Genomic DNA, 23,366 nt, shown 5'->3' on the forward strand with positions numbered 1-23,366 from the left:
CAATTTGTATCCCAGAAAAAGGAAAAGCAGCAGAAATAAATTACAGCACTTTGCATATGTCATGACCCCTTTGCATGTAAAACAACCCTTTTACAGGGATCACCTAAACCATCAGAAAACACAAGTGTTTACATTGCAAGTCATAACAGTAGCAAAATTACATTTATGAAGTTGTAATGAAGATAATTTTATAGTTGGGTGTTACCATAACATGAGGAGCTGGATTAAAGCATCAAAGCATTAGGAATGTTAATTAACACTATGTTAAAGGGAAACTGTTTGCAAGAATTTTATTGAATATTTTTGCATCTATGTTCATGAGGAAAATTGGTCTAAAGTTCTCTTTGTAGTGGCTTAGGAATGAGTATAATTGTGGCTTCAAAGAATGAGTTGGGTAATATTTCCTCTTTTTCTATTTTGTGGAATATTTTGGACAGTATTGGTATTAGGTCTTCTATGAAGGTCTGATAGAATTCTGCATATTAGGTCCTGAACTTTTTTTGGTTTGGAGATTTTTGATGACTGCTTCTATTTCTTTAGGGGTTCTGGGACTATTTAGATGTTTTATCTGATCCTGATTTAAATTTGATACCAGGTATCTGTCTAGAAAATTGTCCCATATCCTCTAGATTTTCTAGTTTTGTTGCATATAGGATTTGTAGTAGGCTGATGATTTTCTGAATTTCCTCAGTTTCTGTTGTTATGTCTCCTCTTTCATTTCTGATTTTGTCAATTTGTATACTCTCTCTGCACCCTCTGGTTAGTCTGGCCAAGGGTTTATCAATCTTATTGATTTTCTCAAAGAACCAGCTCTTGGTTTTGTCGATTCTTTGTATAGTTCTTTTTGTTTCTATTGGGTTAATTTCAGCTCTAAGTTTGATTATTTCATGCTGTCTACTCCTCGTGGATGTATCTACTTCTTTTTGTTCTAGAGCTTTCAGTTGTGCTGTCAAGTTGTTAATGTATGCTTTCTCCAGTTTCTTTTTGGAGGTGCTCAGAGCTATGAGTGTTCCTCTTAGCACTGCTTTCATTGTATCCCATAAGTTTGGGTATGTTGTGCCTTTCATTAAATTCTAAAAAGTCTTTGATTTCTTTATTTCTTCCTTGACCAAACTATCATTGAGTAGCACATTGTTTAGCTTCCATGTATATGTGGGATTTTTGTTGTTTTCTTATTATTGAAGACCAGCCTTATTATTAGTCCATGGTGATCTGATAGAATGCATGGGAATATTTTGATATTCTTTTATTTGTTAAGGCCTGTTTTGTGACTGACTATATGGTCAGTTTTGGAGAAGATGCCATGAGGTGCTGAGAGAAGGTATTTTTTTGTTTGTTTGTTTGCTTGTTGTAGGAAGACATATTCTATAGATGTCTGTTAAATCCATTTGGTCCATAACTTCTGTTAGTTTCACTGTGTCTCTGTTCAGTTTCTGCATCCATTAATGAGATCTGTCCATTGATGAGAGTGGGGTGTTGAAGTCTTCCACTATTATTGTGTGTGGTGCAATATATGCTTTGAGCTTTAGTAGAGTTTCTTTTATGAATGTGGGTGATCTTGTATTTGGAGTATAGATGTTCAGAATTGAGAGTTCATCTTGATAGATTTTTTTCCTTTTATGAATAAAAAGTGACCTTCCTTGTCTTTTTGATGACTTTTGGTTGAAAATCTATTTTATTCGATATTAGGATGGCTACTCCAGCTTGCTTCCTGGGACCATTTGCTTGGAAAGTCTTTTTCCAACCGTTTATTCTGAGGTGCCTATCTTTGTTGCTGAGATGAATTTTCTGTATGCAGCAAAATGCTGGATCCTGTTTATGTATCCAGTCTCATAGTCTCTTTTTATTGGAGAATTGATTTCAATATTGTTAAGGGATATTAAGGAATGGTGACTGATGTTTCCTGATAGTTTGTTGTTAGAGATAGAGTTATGTTTGTGTGCTTTTCTTTTTTGATGTTTGTTGCAAGAGGATTAATTTCTTGATTTTACTAGGGTGAAGTTTCCCTCTATGTGGTGGAATTTTCCATCTATGATCCTTTGTAGGGCTGGATTTGTGGACAGATATTATGTAAATTTGTTTTTGTCCTGGAATATCTTGGTTTCTCTGTCTATGGTGATTGAGAGTTTTGCTGGTTATAGTAACCTGGGCTGGAACTCATGTTCCCTTAGGGTCTGTATGATGTCAATTTAGGATTATCTAGCTTTCATAGTTTCTGTTAAAAAGTCTGGTGTAATACTGACCAGTCTGTCTTTATAGGTTACTTGCCCTTTTCTCTTACTGCTTTTAGTATTCTTTATTCATTTTGAGCATTTGTTGTTTAGGCTATTGCATGTCAGGAAGGATTTTATTTTCTGGTCCTGTCTTTTTGGGGTTCTGTAGGCTTCTTGTATGCTTGTGGTCATCTCTTTTTTTAGGTTAGGGAAGTTTTCTTCTATAATTTTGTTGAAGATATTTATTGGACCTTTCAGTTTGGAGTCTTCGCTCTCTTCTACACCTATTATTGTTAGGTTCGGTCTTCTCATTGTGTCCTGGATTTCCTGGATGTTTTGGGTTAGAATCTTTTTGATTTTTGCATTTTCTTTGACTGTTGTGTCAATGATTTCTATGGCATCTTCTGCTCCTGTGATTTTCTGCTCCATCTCTTGTATTCTGTTGGTGATGCTAAATGACTCCCGATGTCTTTCCTACATTTTCCAACTTCAGGGTTGTCTCCTTTTGTGATTTCTTCATTGTTTCTATTTCTGTTTTCAGTTTCTTTTCCTAGCTGTTTATGCTTTAGCTCTTTAAGCGATTTTTGTGTTTCCTCTTTAAGAGTTTCTATTTGTTTACGTGTATTCTCCTGTAATTGTTTAAGGAAATTATTAATGCACGTCTTGAAGATCTCCATCATCTTCATGAAGTATGATTTTAAGTCTAAATCTTGTTTTTCTGGTGAGTTGAGATATCCACTATTTGCAGTGGGGGGAGAACTGGGTTCTGATCTTGCCAGGTTGTCTTGGTTTCTGTTTCTTAGAGTCTTGTGCTTGCCTCTCGCCATCTTGTTATAGGTGTTGCTAGGTGATCTTGTTGTCTCTGACTGGAGCTTGTCTTTCCTGTGGATCTCCAGAGGGAGACTGCTCCTGGGTGTTCGTCTCTCTGGGTAGGCTGTGAGTTAGGATGACAGAGCCTAGTCCTGGGCTGAGTCTGGCCTTGGGCCGGAAGTGTGCACTCCCAGGCAGCACCATCACCTGCACTGTGAAAGTTCTGGGCGGCCTCTCTCAGAGTAGACAGTGGGCAGAAGAAATTGACTCACCCCTCCACTTAGGATGCAGAGTTCTCCTGCAGTTCTTCTGAGCACCCAGTGACCTGTGGGCAGGCTACCAGTCCTGATGAAACTGGGAGAACCAAACCCTATAGGCTGTCCTTTAAATTCCATAAGTATATTGTAGTTGGTCCCAACTACTTTGTGGGCTCCTTCTTCCACCCTTTTCCACTCCCACCCCTAATACTAGATAAGAGAGAAAAAAATGACAGAGGAGAAAAAGAAAGAGCTCCTTGAATGAAGTCAGAGGTAGGTCATCAGAGTGGGTGGTTTGACTATGCTTGGCCCAGTGAGTAGCACTATTTGGAGTTATGGCCTTGTTGGAGGAAGTGTGTACTGTGGGAGTGGACTTTGAAGCTCCACCTAGTATGAGTTAGTCTACCAGCCTTCAGATGAAGATGTAGAACTCTAAGCTCCTCCTGAGCCATTTTTCCTGAATGATGCCATGCTCCTGCCTTGATAATAATGGACTAAGCCTCTGAACCTGTAAGCTAGCCTCAATTAAATGTTGTCCTTATCAGAGTTGCCATGGTGTCTGTTCACAACAGTAAAACACTAAGACAGAAAGAGGGCAACATTATCTTTAGACTACTTGGTGTTGATTACAGGTATAGAGTTCTTTGAACAAGTTTGATCTTCATTGTCATGATATCTAACTTCTAATTCTTATTTCTTCTTTGATCCTGACTACTATCAAACAGCAATCAACCAACAACTCCCCAATGACAACCCTGGCTCTTAGGGCCCTAGCATTTATATACTCACTGAAAAATTCCTAGAATTTCAAATGTCACACAACTGCAGACACTATTTGTAGTGGGCAATATCATGCCCCTGCTAGAACACGAGGCAAATTACAGTCAGCTGCTATGGACAATCTGAAGCAGCTCCATATCCTACAGCTGGGATTAAAATGGAAACATTGTTATAACATTTCTGTATTTTTTTAAAGAAACAAAAATTCCAGAATTCTCACGACAGTAAAAACAATTGATCATTACAGATGAATATAGTATTCATATAACTGTGCCATAATGGCCTACTGAGTATGTCCACCTCCAAGTTCTTAGAACCTGAATTTTAAGTTACATGGTATGGTGATTTGAATGAGAATACAGAACAGCAATAGAACACTAACACAAAAGTTGATACCAAGGAGCAGGGTATTGCTGTCAAGCCCAACCATACTGCTTTTTTGGCAGAATGTGAATTTTGGATTAAGAAAGCAGCTGAAAACTTAAAGTGGGGCTTAACGGGTCATATTTGTAGTAGCAGGGAAGACAGTGGTGTTGAGAGCAATATAGACTAGGCTGGCCTAGTTCAAGAAGTTTCAGAGGAGAAATTATTAGTATTAATATTACTAAGTGGCCTAAAAGTCATAATTGTAATATTTTGGCAAAGAATGTGGCTACTTTCTGCCATTGTCTTAAGAATCTGCCTGAAGCTAAATTAAAGATTTTTGGATTGATGGCATTGGTAATAGAAATTTCAAGGCAGCCTAATATTGACTATGTCATGTGCTTATCAGTGGTCACTCTTATGCAGATCTATAAGAAGGAAAAATACAAAATATATACTTTGAGGGAAAAGGAGCATCAAGAAGTGTAATGGAATATAGACCTGTGCTCAAGGAGATAAAAATTTTAAAGAAAACCCAAATGTTAAATGGAATAAAGGGAGTGGGTATCTCAGAAGACCTCACCCAACTATGTTTCCAACTAAGTTTGTGAAAAGTAATTAAAATTGTAAGCAGGGAAGGAAACCACCAATACAGTCATGTGATTCTGCCATGAGAGTCAAAGATAAAAGGAAAGGGTTACAGAAAGTCAGTGAGGCTTGCTTGTGAGATATCTGCTGAGAAAAACTGTAGACAAATGGAGTATAGAACCATTCTAGAGAAGTGTGCCAGTCAACAAAGCTGAAAGGAGTTGGAGATTTGAGAAGTGTTTTGACATTAGACATAAAAATGCAGAATTTGGAGTTTATGAGTACACTGTAGCTGTCTTCAGACACACCAGAAGAGGGCATCAGATCTCATTACAGATGGTTGTGAGTCACCATGTGGTTGCTGGGAATTGAACTCAGGACCTCTGGAAGAGTAGTCAGTGTTCTTAACCACTGAGCCATCTCTCTAGCCCAAATAACTCATCCTCTAAACTTTTAGTATACCGTAGCTGTCCTCAGACACACCAGAAGAAAGTATCAGATCTCATTACAGATGGTTGTGAGTCACCATGTGGTTGCTGGGAATTGAACTCAGGACCTTTGGAAGAGCAGTCAGTGCTCTTAACTGCTGAGCCATCTCTCCAGCACCATTTCCTCCCTTTTTGAATGGTAAGGTATGTGCCATTTATGTTGGAAGTATATGATCTCCCTTTTAGTTTTGATTTTACAGGAGTTACAGTTGAGAGATTGCCTAGTCGGAGAGATTCTGAACTTTAGACTTTTAAATATTGAGAGTGTGATAGATTATGGGAATTTTTAAGGTTGTACTGAATGAATTTTTGCATTAAGGTATGGCTACACACCCACTGGGGACCAGGGAGTGGAATATGAAGGTTTGAATAAGAATGCCCCCCCCCCCACAGGCTCATATATTTGAATACTTAAGTCATCAGGGCAATGGAACTACTTGAGAGAGATTAGGAGGTGTGACCTGTTGAAGTAAGTGTGGCCTTATTGAATACGTCACTGGGGGTGGGCCTTGAGGTTTCAAAGGTTTGAGGTGTTACTCTGTGCTGCCTGTGGATGTAGCTCCAGATGTAGAGCTCTCAGCTACTTCTCCAGAACCATGTCTGCCTGTGTGCTGCCATGCTTCCTGCCGTGATGACAACAAACTAAAGCTTCGGAAACTGCAAGGAACCCCAGCGAAATGCTTTTCTTTTTAAGAGTTACCATAGCCATGGTGTCTCTCCATAGCAATAAAGCAATAAGACTCATGGCGAATGGAAACTAAGTCCTGTATGATGACTTTATAATACATTATCCTAGGTTATCTATATTGGTCTAGTGTAACTGCAGGTGTGTGGAAGGAGTAAGAACAATTCAGTGAAAGGATGCTTCAAAGGCTTGCATTATTGTTGTTTAAGATGGAGAGAACCAGGGCCTTTGGGGTAGCCTGGCTCATCCTGATAAGACTGATTTTGGACTTCCGACCTTTAGAACTTCAAGATGAATTTATGTCTGTTTTGAATCACTAAGTGTCTTAGTCAGGGTTTCCATTCCTGCACAAAATATCATGACCAAGAAGCAAGTTGAAGAGGAAAGGGTTTATTCAGCTTACACTTCCATATCACTGTTTATCACCAGAGGAAGTCAGGACTGGAACCCAAGCAGGTCAGGAAACAGGAGCTGATGCAGAGGCCATGGAGGGATGTCACTTACTGGCTTGCTTCCCCTGGCTTGTTCAGCCTACTTTGTTATAGAACCCAGGTCTACCAGTCCAGGGATGGCACCACCCACAATGGGCTGGGCCCTCCCTGCTTGATCACTAGTTGAGAAAAAGCCTTACAGCTGGATCTCATGGAGTCATTTTCCCAACTGAGGCTCCTTTCTCTGTGATAATTCCAGCTTGTGTCAGGTTGATACAAAACCAGTCAGTACATGAAGTTTTGGAGTATCTATGACAACACCTATAGGAAGTGAATATATTTATTATAAATTAAAAGTGCAGTTCAGGGATTTGGTGTTAATTGTATCAACTTTGCTTTCCCATTTTCTGCCTCTAGGAAGATTTACACAGAGGCAATAAAGTCTAAGCTTCAGGGTTCTGGATACAAGTATCCTTTCGGGGCTGGGAGGTACTGCATCACAGGCAGAAAGGGAAGCCAGATTGCAACCAGGAAATAGTTTTAACTAAGTGTCCTAAAAGATCTTAGCAGTGTTAGAATCTCTAAAGTTCTACTAACTTGCTGTCAAATAGGGGCTGATTACTATTTTAGGGTTTGTCACAATTATATTACATCCTGTTATAATCTTAAGACAAGATACTACTGAAAGACAGGGAGTAGGGAGGATGCATCTGAACAGAATTTAGCCAGCTAAACATTTATTTCATACTAAAACCAAGATGGCACTGTGCCTTGTGGGGAATGGACCAAGATAAGTGACAGGCAGAGGTCTGCCAACAGTTAGGAACGGTCATCATAAACGGTCTAGCATGTTCCTCACGGCATGCTTTTATTCCATGGTCTACATCTCCTGCCAGTTTCAATACAGTCATGTAGCTCAGACTGTCCTCAAACTAATCCTCTGTCTCCGTCTTCCAAGTGCCAGGGTTATGGGATACTGCCGTGTATCTCTAGGGTTTTTACTTTTACATTTATTCTATAAATTGTAAGATTCTTTTTCTTTTTTAAAATAAGTTTGACACTGGGCATTTAGCTTGTCACCCGAAGCTGAAGTTCTTTATGTATGGATTCATATGTTATCAGAAAGTCTGTAATGTAGTCTTAATCACTTTAAAAAATAGACTGGCAAAGTGGAATTGGAACCCAGATGGTCATGTGTGTAACTCGTGTCCTACAGATTCCTGAGTATAGGAGGGCAATATCCAGGGGCTAAGCATACTGTGTCATGTGACAGTGCACCTCAACCCTTTCCTGATTTCATGTTCCAAGTGGTTATGTTCAGTATTATTGCATGGGTGCCTGGGCAATTTTGGAAAATTCCTACCCATATGATGATGTTTATTTAACCAATCAAAGGTAGACTGTAAACATCTATAGAATATTTGATATAGAAAAGAGTCAGACAGTATCAAACACAAGCATGATTTCATTTTTAAGTATTTATATATTTACATATGTGAATTCAGCACTGATAATGTAGTCCTGAAATGTTGGTAGTTTCTATGTACTGCTTTTGTTTCAAGGGGAAAAAATTAACTTGAAAAAAGTTGCTCATTTTTCATTCAGTAGGCATCTGTGACGATTATTCCAGGAAGCCCTCAGCTAAGAAGTGGTGCTCCAGATATCACAGTGCTCCAGGAAGTTGGCAGTCCTTGGAAGAGACACATTCTTTGCTAGGTGCTGCTTTTGGGAGAACAAAGATTTCTGAAGGAGCATTAGATTCTTACAGAAATCTGCCTAAACCACGAAGACAGATGGGGCAACACCTGAGCTTCAAACACATTCTTTGTTCAAATCGAGGCAGAGTTTACACATTACTTACACATCACATCTTTCATCTGTGGTACTTGTAGAGCTGCTGTCCTTGTGTACATGACACTAAACACAAGACACAGAGCTTGTTTTATTTCTCTTGTACACTGCTGTGGTATGAAGCACAGAAAAATAGGTTGGATATATTGTATAATGCTAATGACTAATAAAGTTAAATATAAAACACTAAAAATCAGAGTCTTGAGGGGTTATAAATTTTAAATGAGATCCTCAAATAAAAGGCAAGATACAAACAAAAGCTGGTGGCTTTGTGTATTATATAAGTGTGCACCCCACACACACACTGTATAGTGATATATTGCTAATGTTGAGGATGTTAGGAAAGACCAAGATATCTACTGTTATTCATTGATTCAAACACATACTGAGCAGAACTTCAGGAGAGGTATAATACTGTTAGCAACACGGCTTCCTTTTATCTTGTTCCTCTATACCGAATGAACTCAATGTCATAATCAAATATAGCAGTGTTTTAGGAAGCAAGATAGAGGAAGGAAAAAAAAGGCTTGCCATCATGTGACATTCTTATTTTTGCCTATATTCAAAGAAACAGATATCTCAACATTGTTGATACAGACATTTTCGGTCTGATTCTGCCGTAAGTGGATACCCTGTGCATAGCAGAGTAAGTTAGCAGCATTTCTGGCCTCTGCCCATCAGTAACACTGTAGTTTTGACAATCAAGCATGTTTTTACACATTGCCAAGTATTTTAGAGCATTCTCCCTCCCTTCAAGCACCACTGATTTACTGTGCTCAGGAACTGTTAGTCATTAGTGAGATCATCTCAGGCAACAAACATCTCAATGAAAATAAGAGCAAGAAGCTGGAACATAATATTTTGCAAATATGCAAAGGTCTGTGAGGGAAAAACTGTGACCTGTACCAAAATTAAAATGCTGGTGTGTTTGGCAGGGTAGGAGAACCTGTCAGGAACAGGTCGGAGGCCTGGTGAGATCCTGAGGGTTTTACTCTTAAGTTCAATGAAGAATAACTAAAATATTTGAACTAGAAATGACAAGATGTTTCATTTTTTTCAATTAGGTGGTTACCAAGTGTGCACATTTGAGAGGATTAAGAGAAGGTACAAGGAGAGCAGGAGGCGGTCTTCACCGCGCCGGATTAATGAATCAGGACAGTGGCTATGTCCCTAAAGTGTTGGGATAAATAACCGCAGGAGAACTTAGACCCTAAGACATTAAGTTACAAATGTTGGGGTCAAATATAGAACAGGATAAGCAACAAGTATGACTCCAGTCAACTCTACTGTGTAGCTCTGATTTCATGTTCTGCTTCCTAGAGACCAGGGCCTCAGGCAAATTATACGTAGAAAGAAAGTTTGACAAACTTATGACTATGATAAAAAATGCAAAGATAATGAACAGTCTGAGACCAAAAAGTCATTACTATGAGAAATGATTTAATATGGAGGGGGCACCTAAACCCAAAGGCTGTGTACACGATTTGCTAAATACCAACACAGGAAAGCAGTGGGAAGAACTTCTTCACATTCTTTGGCTCAAACCTTGGCTATATATTGACTGATCCAAAGGAAACTCCATCTCCCCCAAGCTATGGAAGGAAAAAAAAGAAAAAAAGAAAAACCAAAACCCAGCATTTCTGAGGAACTTTTAAAGATGTTTCCCCTCTATCAAAAGAGGCAATTATAGCCAGGTGGTGGCGGCACATGCCTTTAGTCCTAGCAGGCAGATCTTTGAATTGGAGGCCAGCCTGGTCTAACAGAGTGAGTTCCAGGACAGCCATGGCTACACAGAGAAACCCTATTTCAAAAAAACCAAAAGGCAAGGGGGGGGGGGCAGTAACCTTGTCACTGGCAGAGGGACAAAGGGCTCGCTGTGGTGCCTGTGAGCATACCAAAGTGCATGCTAGGCTCCTGGCAGGCTCCCAGAGAGTGTCCTGGCCAGTTCCAGTCCTCTGGCCACACTCAGTCTCTGGCTGATCTCTCCCTCTTACCTGCACTAACCCTCCTCCTTAACCAAGCAGCAGTCGGTCAAGTCCTGTTTACTTATACATGGATGGCGTTGTTTAAGGGTTAGCAAATTAAACTAGTTTGTAAATTAAGATAAGCAATATCCAGGGAACTAGGACACCAGCATTTTCAATCCTTATACCTGACTCTGACTCTCAGGAAATTTTCTCAATTTTTTGAGGTATCTAATAATAGATCTGTAAAATTGAGAGTTGAGGTCTAAGATTCCCTAACTGTAAGCTTTAAAGTCCTTTTTGGTGAAACGTTCAAGTATCTATGAATGTGTCAAAATTTTTCTACACCATACCAGAACCATGTTAGTTTCTATAGTCACCCTTATCTAATTATTAATAATTTCAATTTGGAAATAAGGAAAAGGAGTCCCAGTGAATCTGAATAACTTGTTCAAGTCACATGACTAAACATGCAAGTGGTGAAGCTGGGATCAGCTCTGGGTTCTAAGTCTGAAGCTGTGCACTTTCTCCCTAATGTGCTGTTCTCACATTAGCACTGATTTCTGCAGAATAGGTCGGTGTCTGTGTCTGCCAAGTCCCTCTCACATTGGCATTTCTTCTTTTAATTTATTATATATAAGTATATACACACACATATATATATATATCACACACACACACACACACACACACACACACACACACACACACACTGTAGCTGTCTTCAGACACACCAGAAGAGGGCATCGGATCCCATTACAGATGGTTGTGAGCCACCATGTGGTTGCTGGGAATTGAACTCAGGACCTTTGGAAGAGTAGTCAGTGCTCTTAACCCCTGAGCCACTCTCCAGCCCACGCTGACATTTCTAAGTGTAGGGTCTGAGCTGTCATGTGCTCAACTTCCCCTCGTGCAGCTCTCCCTCCTTGTTACCTATGGTGTCATCCCACGTGGTCTAACTCCCAGATTTTACCCTGTGCAGTTCCTTGTTCATGTCTGTTTCTAGCACTAAATCCTAACTTTTATCTAAAATACAATTAAGTATTACTCATTTTACCCACTTTGCAATGAGAACAATTAAAAACACACAGAATTGGCATTAATTACATACAAACTAGAGAATAAAACTCCAATTATTATTTTACATTTTCTTTTATATGTAAGCATTTTAAGACAAGTGGCTTTTCACAGTTAAACTGAAATAACCTAAATCATATTACAATCACTACTTCTACATGAATATTTGCATGAAAACCAGTATTTTGAGAATATAGAAAGATAGTAGAGAGATTTGTATGATACCAGTGCATGTATATTGAGGTAATACCAGTGTAACCAGTAACTTTCACAAATAAAAAACACTGCTTTTTGGATGTCGTTTTGTAAGTGGAGATTTCCACAGTGCAACATAAGTTCAACTTGACATGACAGTTTTGCAAATGGGCAAACGTTCTATTAGCAGATGACCTTGAAAAGACCGACTACTGACTACCCGACTAAACAAACATCAAAGGTCTAACAGCACAAAGCACAGTGACAAAGCACACTACCAACAGCGCTGTCATATGGAGAGTAAACCGTGAAATCAGGCTTGCACAGCCCGAAGGCCACACTTTTCACTGTTCTCTGACTCTTTCAGCACAGTGGCTAACTGTGGTTATTTATCCTTATTTCGCTGTGAACACATTTTCTGATACTGAGTACTATTTTCAAACACATCATTTTACCACCACCATCATCTGATTATTACTAAAACCTCATCAAAGCTTTCAAAGCTAATGGTTTCATGCAACTTCAGATCTAACTTGGGAAGTAAATGCTGGCAAATGAATTTTTCCTTTTATGGGTAAAGAGCCACCATATACCAATGCTATTAGCAATATGTAAATATGGTATTTAACATGCTTATATTTCTCAAAAGTGCTGAAAATCATACTTTATACCTGAAACATTGTCAAATGTCTTGGTACTGTCACTACTATATAGCCTATGTGTGTGCAGAAGCTAGCAGAGGTTTTGTTTTTTTTTTTTTTTAACTGAACTTTGACAAGGCGTATCACAATCTTCTTTATCAGGTTCACAGACCTTTCTTGTTGTCTTTTTCTAGACGGTTCTGTAAGAAAAAAAGGCAGATTAAGAAGCCAGTTCATAGATACAAGGACTTAGAAAAATGGTGTTTTGCTAGTCATTAGAGAATGAAAATGTAAAAGTATGGATTGAGAAAGTCTGAAACTTAAACACCATAAAATAAAAAATAAAAGCAAAGGCCGTTCAACTGCAATGGCCACCCTCCTACCCCCTTATCCTTCTTTCTGTCCATCCCTCCCACCTCCTTCTCATCTAGTTCTTCCCGAATCAGAACTGGCTTCTCCCACGGTTCTTCTGGTCCTGGTGTAAAGATGACTATGAGAGTGTAGCTTTAAATGGGAAGTGAAATGGAAGTGAGCCATAGATGAAAGCAAGGAAGAGACCTCATGGCATGGGGCTGCAGAACTGGCTCTTACACAGTCCACTGCTGAGTGTTAGCCAGAGTATCAATGCGTTTATATAATGCATTAAGCAATCAATTAGGACACGGGGAGGGATTCTGAATGGCAATATATTACTTCAACTCATTTATATACATTGATCACTTTACATACAAATCAAAGTTTTATTGGAAATGCTATTAAGTCTGTATTCCTATGTGGAGGGTGATTTCCAAAATGAATTTAAAAATTAGCAAGTGCTAATGGTTTGCCAATAATACCTAGTCAGGATTTTTTTTTTTTTTTTTCTAGATGACAGCCAGGCCAAATAAGAAAAAAAAAAAAAAAACAAAAACTACATGTTTTGAAGGGATTGATTTCTAATATTTATTTAGTGTTGTTAGCAGGGAGAGGCCCCAGCTGGGGAAATCCAAATGGATTTAAAAGCTGCAAAATGAGATTTGATTACGGAAAAGAACCAGATTTTCTACCAGCTTTGTTTCTTTAACATTTAAACAACTGTTCATACATACTTATTTCATTCAAACTATCACAATTATATAAAACTAAGAAAATTAGTAAGGTTTTCCAAGGAACCTTAGGATATAATTAAATTACTAAGACTGATTTGACCATAAAAGCAAAATACATGAGGACAAGCTAAATTCAGCTTAATTATATAGAATGATTTTCTGTTATCTTTTGCTTGGTCAGAGTATAAATATTAGAGTCATTTGTAAGAAGATGGGTCTATAAAATGACATATTTATTTATTATTAGTTTTATTTTATATGCATTGGTGTTTTGCCTGAATGTATGCCTGTGTGAGGATGTCAGATGTTGGAGTCACAGTTGGTTGTGAGCTGCCATGTGGTAGCTGGGAATTGAACCAGTTCCTCATGGTAGAGCAGTCAGTGCTCTTAACCACTGAGCCATCTCTCCAGTGCCCATGAAATGACATCTAAATTTCAGCATGTTTCTTAGGTTTTCTTAGTAGACATTGGAGCCAGGTGGGTGGGCAGGAAAAAAATGTAACAAATCAACTAAGTATCTTATGGTTATAAGATGTTCTTCCTTAAAAATATTAAAACATTTAACATTCTTTCTTGAAACAGGATCTGGTTTGATTCTCATCGAGGTATCCATCCTATCTCTCATTTAAGTAGTCACCTGGATGTCAGATGACTCAGAGTTCCAGGAGCTATTTAGCCCTTTAGGCTACTTTAGGAAGTTAGATGTTCAGGTAATGAGAAAGTGGGCAGACAAACAGCACCAGCAACAGCAGAAAGCCACCACACAGCTTAATGAGCTGAAAAGGCTGAAGAACCCAGTTAATGAGGATGTTGAGAAAAAGTTCCTGACTTTGATGCCCAGCTTTATATGTTTTTTTCTACTTCAAAAATGTCAGAACAAATCACATAAAAAATTTAATTCTTAACATCTTTGTCCAATAAATAGAGACAGACAGTAAAATATTTTGATTTACTGAGTTGCCATAGAAGTAAGTATGACACATATACAAGACCACCAGCTCGCACTGAATAAATGCAGTATTTAGAAAATCGAATACAGACAGGTATTAGATTAAGGTTTACATGTGGTATCAAGTAAGGCTCTAATCAATACAGCAGGGCACTTAGTTCATCTAGGATGTGGTTCTTTTCCAAAGAAGCATGGACAGCAACTCTTTTCTTGGGCAGAGCATACCAATAAAAGCCTTCCGTGTATTTGCTACGAACAAAGAAGCTCCAAGCTCAAAGTCTATTTTCCCTGGGGATAGTGAGGAGACTGGAGGAAATCGTACCTGATACCTATTCTTTGGGGTTAAGGAGTTGATCCCTAATGAACTGTCAGTTACCATTAGGTGTCTTCACAGTGAAGAACTAAAAGACTGAGGGTATACTCTTTGTTTTCCTTTTTTCAGCTTAGGGCCCAAACACTTCTGGTACCTTGAAAACTTTTCCCTCTCAAAATGTGTGGGAAAATATGACGGTCAAGAACACCCTCACCTTACAATAAGAGGGGTAAAGTGCACTTAGACAAGAGGCCTTGAAAATACTTATTTCCTTCACAGCTAAATACTGAGAATGTCATGAGTAGTTTATTTATTTATTTATTTTGGTCATGCCCTGAGGGGGTCAGCAATGTCAGGATCTCCACAGCATCTACCCTAGAGCACAGAGTTTAGCCATTAGTCCTGAAACTAGACCACGGATGGGGATGAGGAGCAAGTCCATCTGCTTCAGATTGCTTCCTGACTGGGTAACTGAAGGATGGCGTAGCTGACTGAGGCTAAGCCAGTCTGTCAGTAACTACAGGGGGAAGAATGACAGTTCTGTTAACCTTTCCTCCCCCACCCCTCTTCTTTTCTTTGAGGCATACCTAAATGCTGGGGTTAAAGGTGTGTGCCACCATGCTTAGCTAATAGCTCTCTAGGTTTCTGGATTGTTTGTATCAGCTAGGAAACGTTCCAAGCACCCTGTATTTCATTTAGTTCTCAACACTCCAGTGAACAAGACTTTATTTTTGTTTCAGTGTTACAGATGAAAGATGTGAATCCACTCAGATGGATTACGTCATGTCAGGAGCATAAATTTAGACTGATAGAGGTATCGCACGTCCGATTCCAGTGTTTGGGTATAATGCTCGATTGTCACGTGCCAAGGCCATCTCAGCATCAGTTCTCCCTGCACTTTTTTTCAGCCTGTACCTGGCTTTAAACTCAGGGTTACATTTGCTTATCATGCACTAGGATCTGACCTCTGGTGGCACCCTCCCTGGCTCTGCCTCAAGAAAAGGGTGACTGGGAAATAAATCCAGGTTGATTATGGCACACTCGTTATAAGAGTTGCCTTGTCATGGTGTCTCTTCACAGCAGCAGTAAAATCCTAAGACAGTGATTGACAGCTAAAGCAAAAAAGACAAACCTACCTATGACTGTTTGGAACTGAGTTTTGCTAAATTAGAGACAAAAAAAGAAAGCCCATGGCTTAGATTTGATAGCTGCTTTAACAAAACCTCTCCCCCATCTTTAAAATCATCTTTGGAGGTGTGAATCAGGAATCTTAATGCCTGATACCTTTTCCCTAAGAAACAAAGACTGGAGCAAGTGATAGGAAATTTCAAATTTTTGTCTTACTTTGGTGCAAATATGGCAAACATTCTACAAGGTGAAATACAAATTTTTCCAGAACCAGTTTTTTAATGCTTTGATTTTACAGTTCAATTTTTTAAACTAAAGTGGAATGTTTTAAAAATAGCATGTTAGTAATTCTTTATATAATGGCTATCTTGCATCTGGCTGTAATGGCCCAATCTTTATCCTTCAGGTAAATCTGGCTTCTCTGGTTATTTAAGAAAGCCAGGATTAAGCACATTGTTTGATTTGTGAAGGGCATGAACGCAAATAGTTTACCTAAGTAATTATTGTTTAAAAACTTTACATATACAAATACATGTCACCAACCTGAAGCTCTGAGTGTTCTTTCAGGAGTCGGTCGTATTCTTTAGAAAGTCTCTCCGACTGAATCTTCATAGTCATCACATCATTTTGGGCCTTAGAAAGGGCTAAAAATATCCAATTTTATTTTATTTTGAAATAATTTCAAAGAATGAGAAAAGATTCAAGACTTACGTAGAGAACTCCTATACACTATACACTCAAATACCCAACTGTTAATGTCATGGCTATATGCTGTTTCCATACTCTCTACCCACACATTTGTTAAGTTTCAAAAACATGTCTTCCTTCTCTTTATTTCTTCATTTTGTATTTTCTAACAAGAGCATTCTCTAACATGACCACAGTGAAATTACTAAATTTTATAAAGTTAGTGCTGACCCAATACATTAATGTAGTCACCCAAATTTCAACAGTGACATCAGCTATAACCGGGTCATTTCATATTTTACTTGTATTTTAAGATGCAGTCTAGATCGCATTTACATTTCATCTCCACTTTACCTTCCCTTCATCTAGACTAGTTCTTTTATCTCATTCCAACCTTTCTTTGTGACACTGACACTTTAAAGAATACAGGCTTTTTATTTAAAGAATACTTTAAATAGATGACCTCCATCTGGGTGTGTCTGGTATTTCCTAAGGACTGAATTCAGGTCATGCATTCCCATATCTGAGAATACGATAACATGATGTTTAATACTTCCCAGATCTGCCTTTTACTGTTTTATTTTTGTTACTGTTTTCCCATTACTAGAGTAGCAATATGTGGGAAGATAAATCAGAATTTTTTTTAACATCCTGTTCCCTGTCAAAATGTCTGGCTGCCTCCCTCTATTTATCGTCTCCTGATAATTCTTCCTGAAACCAGTCTTTGTGACAGTTGTCATTTTCTAACTTTATCATTTTATTATTATAACCGTACTGTTTTTCTTTTCCATCCATCTAATGTAATTGTTTTCAACCTTCCTAACACTGGTACCCTTTAGTAGAGTCCTTCCTGCTGTAGTGACCCCCAACCTTAAAATTATTGTCATACTTCATAACTGCAATTTCGCAAGTAGTCACAACCAACAGGGCATGAACCGTACGTGTATCTGTCATCTATGTATCATTAATAGAATTCAGTTTCCTATTCTTTTCAATAACTTGTTCATTAACGTTCAAATTTCCTTAGATTTGGACAGAGAGAACTTCAGGCTCCCACATCCAATGAATATGCTGCCACCTTTCTCTGTCTTCCTGTTTTCCTTCTTTCCTTCTTTTCCCTTTTCTCTTTTTTTCTTTCCTTTCTTTCTGTCTCTCTTTCTCCCTCTTTCTTTTCTTTCATTCGTTCGTTCATTCTTTTTAAAAGGCATTACTTTCTGGCACACGTTCCAGGCCCATCATAAGCGTCCCTAAGCTAGAGTAGTACTCAGGTAATATAAAACAGTCATAAAAAGATCTATTTTTAGGAGCCATACTGTTGGTAAAGTGCTTGCTGTTAAAGGATCTCCAGTAAGTATAGTATGCATGTTAAAAGTTAAGCACAGCTTTATATATAATTTCCTTTTATTGGATCCATAATTCTAAATTAAATATTAAAGACTGATTTTTTGCAAATTCAATATAATATTTCTTGGTAAATGTATAAAAGGCAGATTATATTATCATTATTATTATTGGTGGTGGTGGTTAGACTTCATTAGTACCACAGCCATAAGATAAAGAGTTATGCCTTAGTTTTCAATTTGAACTGGACCGTAATGACATTTCTTAGAGTCCACTATGAAGCATGATTAGTGCTATGTTCAGATCATACTGAACATGTTTAAGAGCTTTCTAGTATGTAAAAATCAGAATAATTCCCTCAGACTAGTAATAATGCCTGACTAGTTTACAATGGTAGTTACAAAACAAACATCATACCACCAGCACCAAAAATAAAAATTAAAAATGTCAATGCCATGACCTGAATGTTCTTTACTCCCACAACTCACACACTGAAACTTAGCCACCAAAGTGACAGTATTAGGAGGTGAGGCTGGGAAACAAGTCATTAAGGCAGAGCCCTCCTATCAGAGCTTATGCCCTAACTGAAGGTCCCAGAGGGCTGCCCTCCCTCCATGCTATGAGGACAACGGGAAAGCACTGTCCGCGAGCCAGGAAAAGGATGACACCTAGTCTCTTGGCATCTTCACTTCACACTTCCCAACCTCCAAAACTGTGAGAAATTAATTTATGTTTCTTATAAGCTCTTGGGCCTGCAGTATCTTGTTATACCAGCCAAAATGAACTGAGGCAGTTTGGTCAGGAGTTATAATAAATAGGGCTAGTTTTAATGTTAAAAATGATGTACACTTAATGATTATGCTTAATGAATACATTATTTAGAACACTTTAGAGATTAACCCATAAGTTCCTTAGTCTTTCAAAGTTTTTAATTAACTTTATTACAAAAAAACTTGGAAATAAAAACATCAGACAATGAAATTAACCAGACTCAAAATCTATCCATCTTCTATACAGTTAGAATTGCTATTCTGAAGCTCTGTCACTGGCTTCATTTGAAAGAATTTCAGGAACCACTTACACAGACTATTCAGGAGTTTCTTCTGCGTATTACTGACATGGATTTAAAACAATAGGCAAAGAGTTTTACTGCTACTGATCAAGTCAAGATATGAACAGATATCTCACTTTGCTTTGCATCTCACTGGACATCAACAGCACTGATAATTACTTTCATATCAAATTCATTCTAGTTTGGGCAGGCTATTACTGTCTGGAGGCCCCTTCATTAGTTTCCCATTTCTTTGCCTCTTGTAAACACAAACGACAATATTGTTTTAGATGCCTTACATCGTTTGGAATGGATCTGCAACTAAGGGCTTATTATGTAAATGTTCCATCTGACATGTCGATTTGCTTCTTTCAAGCTGTACCATTTTGGAAAAGGTATACATATGAAAAACATTACTGGCCTAGGAGGCAATATATCTACTAAGTTGCTGCTTTGTTTTTCTTCAGTGTACGTATGTATGTATGTATGTATGTATGTATACAGTATGTATGTATACAGTATGTATGTATATATGTTTCTCCCTCCCGCCCCCTCATGTGCATTTGTGATGTGGCTGAATATGTCTGTGTGAGGATGTTACCCTTGTGCTTTAAAACTCCCCCACAGTAAAGGGTATTTGACTCCAGTTAGACAGTTATGAGCTGCCCCGTGGCTGCTGAGAACTGAGTTCTAGTACTCTCTACCGCAGAGCCTTCTCTCCAGTCCCATTTCACATTTCTTAATCTACAAACTGGGTTATCACTTAGAGCTTTAAACAAATTCTGAGATACTTCCCCCAAATGGCCAGATTCAATCAAAGCTAGATTATATCCTAGTCACTAGAACCTTTAAAGTACATTTATCATTAACAGAAAATAACTATGTAGGAGATATTAATAAGTCAACGTGTTTGTGAAAACTGACTTATAAGCAGGCCAAATGATTTGTTGTCTTTTCAAGTGTTGAATTGATATTTATGGAGGTATCTGCATACCAGGAGGAGTGGGTAAGACTAATATACTGTGTGAATGCACTGTATCACTATGATTTCTACCAGAGATAACAGATACCACCAGCTAAGCACTGCGAGAAATGGAAGGAAATATTTTTGCAGGCACTGGCACAACAGATAACGTTGGGCTTTCATACAATAATTATAATATCTGAGCCAGAGGAAAACATTTATCTACAGATTTAGCACTGATTTCTTTTCAAGTTCTTTAGTTCTGTTTTTGAGAACTTGAACAGATGATGTCCTGGAGCTAGTCAGCATTTGACATTCACACGTACATTTTTGTCAATGATCAATTGCTGGATTTAATAGTTACTTTTGCATTGCTTTGTCAGGTCTGCCTAGATGAGGTCAGTATTTACTGTCCCAGTGATCCCCAGCAATCTCGATCTGCTGCTAAGATTTCTTCAGTTACTTCCTTTCCACCTGGCCAGTCTCTACACGCTCCTCCACTGCTGTGTCCTCTCTCCTTATCTCTTACACTACAGAACAGATTCCTCATCTAGTTGCTTAGCTGCTTTAATTCACTTTCTACAGTGCTAACAAAAGTGTTAGCATGTTTCAGAACCCTCAAATAGTATCAAAAATGCTGTGTCAAAAAAGGACACAAAGATATTCTGCCTATCTTGGTGGTTTCAAGATGGCTGCTCACCTCCTCACTGCCCCTCTTAGTTTGTGCTCCAATTGCAATGAACTCCTTGATGTACTTCCAAAGTGCCATATTCTTTGTAATAAGCTGTTTTATTCGAGTATCCTAAATACTCTGCCTCACTTACTGTTTCCTATTTTATTTGGCTGATTAATATCATCCTTAAAATATCAAGAAATTGTCCTCGGAACATACAGCAAGCTTACCTCCAGCACAGCACTTATTCCTGGAGGACTATGTCCTCGAGAGACTGAGAACTACACACTGGACATGCAGCACACTGGACACTCAGCACACAGGACATGCAGCACACACCCCATGGCAGGTGCTTACAGACAGAGAACTGACACGTGCAAGCATCTGAGAGAGTGCTTGGTGAAAACATAAACTACGCTCTCCTCTGGCTCAGATACAATAATTATATTCTATAGCCCAACCTTAATTGGTTTTGCCAGTGCTTTCAAAAAGATTTTCTTCCGTTTCCTGGCAGAGCTTAGCTTGTGGTATCTTCCGCAAATGTTCATGTATCATTTGTACAAAATGATACGTGTCAGGTAAATAATATGATAATAATAACCTTATAGTTATCTGATAGGAATTCTGGTCTCCAAAAGACAAGCACAACTCTTATCTTCAATCAAAAACCAAGACACTCAGGATATTTGGAGAGGAAGGCAAACAGAGTATTTGAAATATTTTGATGGAAATGTACCATTAAGATTATCTTTGAGTATCAGAGTACATAGGTAAAGAAGTGCTCTAAAAGCCAAACCAAAACACACAGCCTACCATAACTAAAATCTAGAAGCTACTCAAAAGAGCCTTAAACAGGCCCAGGCAGATAATACAGTCAACAGAAAGTAGTGTTAAAGCATAACAGAGTATGATATAATTTCTCATGTGTTCACACTGACATGAATAAATAAATGGGGAGAACAGATAAACCTGTACAAAATAATTAATAATGTGTGTGGAATCTCTGCTCTCAAAGTGACAGAACACTTATCATCTCTCAATGCAGTCTGTAAACAATGTTCTCTTGAAGATTACAGTATGGAGAGAGGCCAGGAGTAGAGACTCAATGGATACCTTCTCAGCCAGAGGACACAGATCAGCATCAACAGCCACAAGTCACATGTACAGTATATACCACGGAAATACTGCAGTAAGGGCCAGCAAGATGGCTCTCTGGGAAAAGATACTGCTGCCAAGCTTGACAACTGAGTGGAAGGAGAGAATTCACTTTTCAAAGTTGGTTGGATCTCCCCATCTGTTTCAAAGCATATGCAAATGCACGCTCACACACACACACACACACACACACACACACACACACACACACACACACACACACCTACTATGTCCATCCCAGGGATTGAACTCAAGTCATCAGACTTGGCAGCAAGTGTCTTTAACTACTACATTATATACAGGAGTGGCTAGAAGTCACTAGGCTGTAAGTACTAAGTAACCGAGAACTGAGACCACAATGTCCTAAATTTCTTTAATGAAATGAATTAATTTGGGGGCAGGGGCGTCAAGACAAGGTATTTCTGTGTAGTATTGGCTATCTTGGAATTCCCTCTGTAGACTAGGGCTAGCCTTTGAACTCATAGAGATCCATCTGCCTCAGTCTCCCAAGTGCTGGGACTAAAGGCATATACCATTACTGCCCAGCCTGAAATAAATAAATTTTTAAATAAAAAATTTGTGTTATGTTTTCTGAAGTTTTGATTATTACAAATGAAGAAGAAGGTACCTATTTTATGTACTCCAAGGCAGAAATAATTCAAACAACAGTCCTCAAGAAATTCCCCCAGGATTCTCCTTAGAGGAAAAACAAAGCTGAAGGAAGAACTGGGGGGGGGGGGGGCGCTGGGGGAGGTTGCTGGGGAGGACAGGCAGCCAGAGAAGGAACTTGCTCAATACTGAACTTATCTCTAGAATAAACGTTTACCCGTTGCCAGCTGCCTGGAAGCTATATGAAGATACAACTGACTCTTCAGTCCAGACACTTGGGATGGGATGATATACAAAGGCACCTCAGAGCTGGTGCAACTGACCAACCGGTGTCATTCCTATTCCTCCAGTTTAAAAGCAACCCCCCAAACCTTACTGACCCCTAGACAACAACCCCCAGGGGCACACCTTTTCTTGGGACGCACTCCTGCTCGAGGGCTGTTTGTTTCTCACCTCCTAAGGTCTTACTGCTAAACCTATAATAAGTTCCTTTAAAAAACAAGAGATGTCTCAGTGACGAGGAGTATGGTCTCCTTATCCAGAGGCCCCTGGTTCAGTTTTCAGCAGCCAAATGATAGATGGCATGCTTGTAGTGACAGATACACATTCAAACAAAACACCTTCCACATCAAACAAACAAATCCAGTAATTTCTCTGGAGTGCACACTTAGTAACTGAGCAGGAATGGAAGATATGGAGGGAAGGCACTCTATCATGTTTAAAGGGAGAGACTTCAGGAGAAGCTTCCTAAAAGTATCAACTTTGGGGCAGAAGATGAGCATCAAGTAGTGTATGCTTGCACTTAGAAGAGTAAAGAAGCAGGGCTCTAGGCAGGTAGACGTGCAAAACTGAGCAAAAGAAAAATTAGTGAGACGCCTCTGTTGTAAGCACAAGCTATGATAACAAAGGAGGAGTGTAAAACAGCAGATAAGACTGAAGATGTGCTGGTGGTCAGATCACTGCACACCACACTGCACATCCTAAATGGCCTGCTGCCTAGCTGACAAGGGAGCCAACAGTTTTAAACAGTGCAGAGGCATAACCATGGTTGAGCAAACAAAACGG

The 23,366-nt window shown here is 38.8% G+C and overlaps 1 protein-coding gene and 1 pseudogene across 3 annotated transcripts in view; both read right to left on the bottom strand.

Annotated features, from left to right (window-relative positions):
- LOC308419540 (actin, cytoplasmic 2-like) overlaps positions 1-23,366 on the bottom strand; it is a 1,056,985-nt pseudogene that overhangs the window by 388,737 nt on the left and 644,882 nt on the right. The window lies entirely within an intron of this gene.
- DUS4L (dihydrouridine synthase 4 like) overlaps positions 9,890-23,366 on the bottom strand; it is a 60,070-nt gene continuing 46,593 nt past the window's right edge. For both annotated transcript variants that reach the window (XM_080915330.1, XM_080915329.1), the window contains 2 exons: positions 16,365-16,465; positions 9,890-12,543 (listed from right to left, as the gene is read on the bottom strand). In XM_080915330.1, the coding sequence (XP_080771456.1) occupies positions 12,508-12,543; positions 16,365-16,465 (137 nt within the window). In that variant the 3' untranslated portion in view covers positions 9,890-12,507. The remainder of the gene's footprint in view (positions 12,544-16,364; positions 16,466-23,366) is intronic.

This window comes from Micromys minutus (assembly GCF_963924665.1).
Source record: "Micromys minutus genome assembly, chromosome: 1".
NCBI lineage: Eukaryota > Metazoa > Chordata > Mammalia > Rodentia > Muridae > Micromys > Micromys minutus.